We start from the raw sequence: 7735 nt of genomic DNA on the forward strand, positions 1-7735 counted from the left end.
TTCATTTCATTTCTACCACTTTCACCCAGTCTCAATTCATAAACATATCCTTTTAAACCCCTCACACAACTAATCCATTTCACAATCATTTCACCATCTCATCCCCATTAATCCATATCATCCTCAATAATCCATCTCATCGTCAATAATCCATCACAACATCACTTCACCCCTTCTCGCCTTAAAAAATATCCTCCTCAAAAGTCAGACGCTTGAGCGTAGTGCAAAAAGAAAAGTGAAAATCAATTCATAAATACAGAATACAAATAACAAAACGATATAATAATAGTCTAAAACAAATAATAATAGTCCATAAAAGATCAAAAGGTTAAGAGTTTATGAAATTGTATAACAGTTTTTCAAGAACTGTACTTGTATCTATCTATTCATTACATTTGCACCAATCCGTACACCTCCACTAATAGCATCCCGGGCCGAGGAATTTGGCCAAAATTATGTAAGATCAGCGGCAACTAGCGTTAACAAGTCGGAAAATTCACCGCAATTTTCTTACATAATTTTGCGTTGAATGCGTTGAATTTAAAGACAAAAATTCAACGCAATCAGCACAAAATTATGTAAGAAATGGCGGTGAATTTTCCAACTTGTCAACGCTAGTTGCCGCTGATTTTACATATTTAGCGTTGAATTTAGCGTAGATCTTACATATTTAGCGTTGAATTTAGCGTAGATCTTACATATTTTTGCTTGAATTTAGCGTTGATCTTACAAGAAATCAACGCGTAGAACTCTGGGTATGGGACTCGAACCACTGCCCTCCTGATTACTTGTCCCCTCTTCTACCATTGCGCCACCGTACCTTTGTTTCCTTAAGAGCCGAAATCATTATAAAGCGTAGATCTTACATATTTTGCGTTGAATTTAGCGTAGATCTTACATATTTTGCGTTGACTTTAGCGTAGACCTTACATATTTTGCAATGAATTTAGCGTAGAACTTGCATATATTTCGTTGAAGTTAGCCTAGATTTTACATATTTTTTGTTAAATTTAGCCGAGATCTTACATAATTTCAACGTATTCAACGCATTTATCATGTGAGAAGTACTGGGAAAAAATTAAGAAATTTTTTTAAGTTTTGAAAAAAATTTGAATTCCTAAAATGGTCTGAAATGGTTTTTGCACCGTAAGAGAGCAAATGGTTATTTTTGCTGACTTCATTTTTCTCATTTGTGAGGGGTCGAAACAGTAAAAAAAATAATTTTTCGAAAAAAAAACTTGAAAAGTTTGAAATTTTCAAATGGTCTGAATTGGATTTTGCACTATAAAAGAGCACTAAAAAGGATTTTTTCTGACTTCTTGTTACTCACCTTTGGAGTATAGGGTTCGAAATAACGAAAAAATTAAATTTTCGAAAAAAACTTGAAAAAGTTTTGAATCGTAAAATGGTCTGAAACGGATTTTGCACTATAAAAGAGCACTAAAAAGTGATTTTTCTCACCTGTGCAGTATAGGGTTGAAACAGTTAAAAAATTAACTTTTTGAAAAAAAAACTTAAAAAATTTGAAATAAAAAAATGGTGTCAATTGGATTTTGCACTATAAAAGAGCACTAAAAAATGATTTTTCTCTGACTTCACATTTCTCACCTTTGCAGCATAGGGGTCGAAACAGTGAAATTGATTTTTCCAAAAAACACTTGGAAAAGTTTTGAAATTGTAAAATGGTCTCAAATGGATTTTGCACTATAAAAGAGCACTAAAAAGTGGTTTTTTTGCTGACTTCGCTTTTCCCACCTGTGAAGCATAGGGGTCGAAACAGTGAAAAAATTGTCTTTTTGAAAAAAAAACTTGAAAAACTTTTGAAATCAAAAAGTGGTCTGAAATGGAATTCAAAAAATTCAACCTTAAATTTGTAAGATCTAAGCCAAAATTCTACGCAAAATATGTAAGATTGGTGTTGAAAGCGTTGAATTTATGTAAGATCTAAGCTAAATTCAACGCTAAATATGTAAGATCTACGCTGCCATTCAACGCTAAATATGTAAGATCTACGCCAAATTTCAACGCAAAATATGTAAGATTGGCGTTGAATGCGTTGAATTTATGTAAGATCTACGCCTAATTCAACACTAAATATGTACGATCTACGCTAAAATTCAACGCTAAATATGTAAGATCTACGCCAAAATTCAACGCAAAATTATGTAAGATTGGCGTTGAATGCGTTGAATTTATGTAAGATCTATGCCTAATTCAACACTAAATATGTAAGATCTACGCTAAAGTTCAACGCTAAATTTGTAAGATCTACGCCAAAACTCAACGCAAAATTATGTAAGATTGGCGTTGAATGCGTTGAATTTATGTAAGATCTACGCTAAATTCAACGCTAAATATGTAAGATCTACGCTAAAATTCAACGCTAAATATGTAAGATCTACGCCAAATTTCAACGCAAAATATGTAAGATTGACGTTGAATGCGTTGAATTTATGTAAGATCTACGCTAAATTCAACGCTAAATATGTAAGATCTACGCTAAAATTCAACGCTAAATATGTAAGATCTACGCTAAAATTCAACGCAAAATTATGTAAGATTGGCGTTGAATGCGTTGAATTTATGTAAGATCTACGCTCAAGCGTAGATCTTACATAAATTCAACGCATTCAACGCCAATCTTACATAATTTTGCGTTTTTTAGCGTTGACACCTCGACCCGGGATACCAAAAACTGTGATTGTATCTACCCATCATCCAATTCTCCACAAATAAATCGTATTGTGAAATACACACCTCCCAGTAATGTCTTCACGCCACGTATTTTCAATTCACCATTCTTCTCTTCACCACTTCTCGCGACAACTTCTCTCCACAACCCCGTAACACTTTACCGTCACTCGTCACAATATAAATTTTCGCCTCATGTTATAACATTTCTCTTCACGTTATAATTTTCACACTGGCCATAAAAGACAAATAACAAATAACAAACATAATTGACATAATAAACAACTAACACAAGTAATACAAATAACAAACACACAAATAAACAACTAATAAAGACACACAACTAATGAACAACTAATAAACTAATAAACAAAAAAAGCAAATAACAAATGAAAAAATAACTACTAAACCAAAGCTAACTCCGGAATAAACGATAACTAATCTATAGTAATAACTAACTACAATAATAATAAACTAAAACAAAGAAACAATAAGATAGAATTACAATATTTGGATGCGCCACCTGCTTTAAAAAGTCACGTATACGAAGTGCACTTCATATAAGTACCTTTCATTTTGAAAAGTTACGTTTAGGAAGTGCATTTCAAAACAAAACCAATTTCCGAATAACAAACTAGATAAGTTGAAAGATAACCATCAGTGTAACAAGATGACAGGAAGATCATCTGTCAAAAATCCATATAACCATTCATATAAATAATGATCCATATAACATTCCATAACCATGTCAGTATAACCATCCATAATAGCCATCTCTGCAAATAACCATCTCTACAACTGTCGGAAGAATAATAATAATAAAATAGAGTCCAGGGTATTAAACAGGACGTTACCCATTGTCCAGAATTACCCACAGGGCGTTACAGCTGATATACACAAGAATTCTGCTCTGATAAAGGCGAATCCAACTTGAAATAACGAAATAAGAATTCTGATCTGACAGTAGTAGTAGTAGTAGTAGTAGTAGTAGTAGTAGTAGTAGTAGTAGTAGTAGTAGTAGTAGTAGTAGTAAAGGCTTTAGGATTTAAACATAAATAAATCCAAGGGTTTGTTAGACCCACATGAGTTCAGTCCAAAGGTAGTTTTAGTTTAGTCTAGTTTTTTCCAGTTATTGCAGTGGTCACATTTGCAAACAATTCGCCAAGTGCATTTGTCCCTCTTGTCATATTTTCTCAGAAAGTAGTCCCAGTAGATTTTGGAGATGGTGTCTTTATTGAGATATTTTCCGTAGCTGGTGTACACTCTGATAATAATATTGTATAATAATTTTGTACGATGGAAGAAGTTTTCATCGGTTTTGTAGAGTCGATTCGTTCCGATCGTCAGTTCTCCTCTTGTATGCTGTCGAGTTTTATCTTCGGTGACTCTAGGTAGATCAAAAACAACGTCGTATTCGTTTCTATCCAATGATATCAGAAGCAGGAGATTGTGCATTTCGACATATAAGCTGAGAGGCAGCAGCTTTAGCTGTAGAAGTCGATCTTTGTATTCAAAACTTGCATTCAGTATCCACTTGGTAGCAATTTCCTGCACCCTTTCAAACTTCGCAAGATTTGACTTGTTCGGCTGCCATGCTTGAGAGCAGTAGGTCAGGACTGGCACAACGTAACCAACGTAAGAATTTAGCTTACTGTTTCGCGTGCTGTTTGTAGACAGGTTTCGTTTCAGTTGGAACAGTGCACTTAATCCCTTCTTCGTTCTCGTGGTACAGTTATCGTTCCACGTGAGATTTGAGGTGATCCATAGTCCTAGGTCGCGCTGAAGATTCGTCGGTTCAATTACAAGGTTGTCTATTGCTGCTGTCAAAGTGCCTTTTATGTTGAGGAGCTTGCATTTAGAGGTGTTCAATTGCATTTTGTTTTCGGAGCACCAATTCTGTATAGTCATGGCACCAATCGTGAGTTGGCTCTGAGTCAGTGCAATTATCTTGAAATCATCGGCATATCCAAAACTTTCACAATTTGACACTGAAGCTGGTAGATCATTTATGAACAGCAGAAAGAGCAGTGGTCCGAGAATGGAGCCTTGTGGAACTCCACTGCTGACACTTACTGGAGTGGATGTTTCCGCATTTATTTTAACATATTGCTCCCTGTCGCTCAAGTAGGAGCTTATGAGTTGCAACAACTTTCCGCCAATGTCAAAGGACTGGAGTTTCAGTATAAGCAAGTCATGCGGTACTTTATCGAAGGCCTTAGCAAAGTCGAGATACAGAATTGTCAGGTTGTCTACTGTGGGGTCATCGTACTTTTGGTAAATTGAATCAAGGTAGACCAACAATTGTACCACTACTGACCTATTTTTTCGGAATCCATATTGGTTTTCGTGTAGGCGGTGTTGGCAAAACTTGTATAGTGTGTTGAAGATGAGACGCTCAAGGACTTTTGACACACAGCAGAGTAAACTAATCGGTCGATAACAAGTAGTGTCTGATTTGTTTCCCCCTTTGAACACTGGCGTAACTTGACTGATTTTCCAGTATCTGGGGAAGATTCCTTTATTCGAGATTGTTTGGAATAGGAGGAGGAGTGACTTGCTGAGTGAGAAGGCGCACTTTTTCAAAACAATGTTTCCGATGTTGTCAGGTCCCGTAGACTTGTTCAGAGTTAAGTGTTCCAATATGTGCGGGGTTTCGGTTTCGGAGAAAAGGAGACTATTGAGGCCTCTGTTCTCAAAAGTTATGCAGTGATGTTGCTTCTCGTTGAAAACACTTTGGAAAAACTGATTGAATAATTTGGCCTTTTCTTGGTCAGTTTCGGCTTTTTGAGTGGACAGAGTGACGACAGGAGGAACGTTTGGTGACTTGCGAACACAACGTAGGTACTTCTGGATGTTGCTGAACTGTCGACTTTGAAAGATTTCGGTTTCAAACATTTTCAAATCTTCATTTGTGGCTTCTTTTATTTGACGCTCCATTTTCTTCAACTTCAGGAGTTTTGACAAGACCGGAGAGACCCATTGCTTCTTTTTTGTAGCTAACTTCTTCATCAGGTGTGAGGTACGGCTGGATACCCAAGGTGGAAGCGTTGACCTGTGTCTTGTAACTTTCGGAATGAAATGATCGATGAGGCTGAAGATCCATTCGTACCATTTTTTGACAAGGAAATCGAGATTACTGAAACAGTAAGGGTTGAAAGGACTGTCTACTATAGCCTTATTCAATCCGTCCCAATCCGCTTTCTTAAAGGCATATTTGACTTGATGAGGAATGTATAGTTCGCTATGGAATGCGTTTACTGTAACACTGACCGGTAGATGATCAGCACATGGCTTGCCGTTTAGTGCGTAACAGTTGTAAAGATCGGTGTCAAGATCAGTTTTGACAATCTGGTCAGGGTTGTTGGCCAGAATGACGTCTAACTGAAGATTTGAGTAGTTCAGGAAATTGTATTCCGAAAGAGCATCCAGAACAGCGTTTTCACACTCGGAATTGGAGCTCATGTTGTTCCAGTCTGTTTTGGAGAAGTTGATGTCTCCACAAATGAACACGCCTTGGTAGCCTATTCTTTTAGCATGATTTGATATTTTGGAGAGCAGAATTTCTAACTGTTGCGGCGACCAGGTGTAGTCGCTGTCTGATGGGGGGCTGTACAAACAGCATATGAGAGTCGGCTGTGGTTTTGTTTGTACACTAATCACCACAAAATCCTCAAGATTTAGGTCAATCAAAATTTGTTCGTGCATAATAGTCGATCTGATTGCTATAAGTACGCCACCGTGTTTCGTTTCGTGTTCGCATGGTATTCTGTCATTTCGGTAGATCGTGTATGCAGGTAGGAAGAGCGAATAGTTTTGAACATCAGGAGTCAGCCATGTTTCAGTGAGGCATAAAATGTCATAGCTTCGCGTTGACAAGCAGTCTGAGAACTTCAGGCGACGCTCAAATTTCATCAGACTCCTTACATTGAACGAAAGCATTTCGAGTGTGTATAGTCACCAGTTGATACCAGTATTCTCTTTTTGTGCGTTTTCAAAGACAACCCAGTTGTCTCCAACTTTATGCTCCACCTTGAGATTTCTAATACGAACTTGCCTGCTATTGTAATTATGATTGTCAATGAGATCACGGCGAATGCGCAGACATTCATTTTCTTTTTTCGCGTCCGTTGCAGACAGCTCAGGACTTATGAAGATTGGTTGTTCGTAGGCCTTTAGCAGGTGAGCTGATTTCAGAATCAGGTCTTTACTTATGATGTTTTCCATGCAAACAAGTATAGTGCGTGCCCCTTTTTTGTCAGGGTCAAATTTACCGAGACGATGAATTTTGCTCATGCGTTTGTCTTTGATTTTCAACAAGTCTAGGATTTGCTCAACCGATTCGATGTCGGAATGCATACGCTCGTCTGGTGTTTTGGTTCTACTCTCAGGTATACCTCTTATTCGAATTCCCAGACCAGGAATGTTGTTTGCATTTGACACGTCGCGAATTGTGCTACCGGGCAGTTTTCCAACAGCTTGTGCATAACTCTTGGGAGCAGTTGACTTTAATTCGGTCAAGTCTTTCTTTACATTTTCGATCATTGCATTTGAGTTTTCAATGATTTGCTGGAAATTTTTCATTTGTTCTCGGAGGTCTGTTAGATCGTCTTCCAATTTCGACTGTTCAGCAGGTTTTAAGATGGACTTATGTGTCTTATTTTCACTGCATTCGTTACAGATGTGAAGCAGATTTGCTTCTAACTTGACAAGGACTTCAATACTGGACTGTTCGAAGCCTGTGCAGTCGGGTGTCATGTGCATTGCTTTGCTGCAGTAGGCAGATGAGAATTTTGCTTCCTTCTTTGCAATCTTGTGATTGCAAGATTGGCACGTGATAACTCTTGAGGACATTTTGGCTAGCACATGCAAAAGATTTTGATTTGTCTTAACGGATTGTTGATGAATAACTTAATAGGCAGTGTCGGTAACACACACTCACTTAAGAGGCGGTCACGTGAAACTGAAAACTTAACTCTGAAAAATATAGCTTTTCTGACAACTCAAACTCACTTAAGAGACGGTCACATGAAAAGTTTAATTTTCA

General features: G+C 37.3%; 1 protein-coding gene and 1 long non-coding RNA gene across 2 annotated transcripts; both read right to left on the minus strand.

Moving 5' to 3' along the window:
* Positions 1-229: 229 nt before the first annotated feature.
* On the minus strand, positions 230-3083 carry LOC142351912 (uncharacterized). The gene is made up of 2 exons (XR_012760976.1): positions 2712-3083; positions 230-418 (listed from the first exon to the last, which is right to left on the minus strand). It is a non-coding gene; the product is annotated as an uncharacterized LOC142351912 (long non-coding RNA).
* Positions 3084-5399: 2316 nt separating this feature from the next.
* On the minus strand, positions 5400-6630 carry LOC142352064 (uncharacterized). Its single transcript, XM_075404418.1, has 2 exons — positions 5962-6630; positions 5400-5827 (listed from the first exon to the last, which is right to left on the minus strand). Exons 1-2 carry the CDS (start codon positions 6628-6630, stop codon positions 5825-5827), a joined length of 672 nt encoding a protein of 223 aa, XP_075260533.1. The 3' UTR covers positions 5400-5824.
* Between the last annotated feature and the right edge of the window lie 1105 nt (positions 6631-7735).

The sequence above is a fragment of the Convolutriloba macropyga genome, chromosome 13 (assembly GCF_964194025.1).
Source record: "Convolutriloba macropyga chromosome 13, txConMacr16.3, whole genome shotgun sequence".
Classification (NCBI taxonomy): Eukaryota; Metazoa; Xenacoelomorpha; order Acoela; family Convolutidae; genus Convolutriloba; species Convolutriloba macropyga.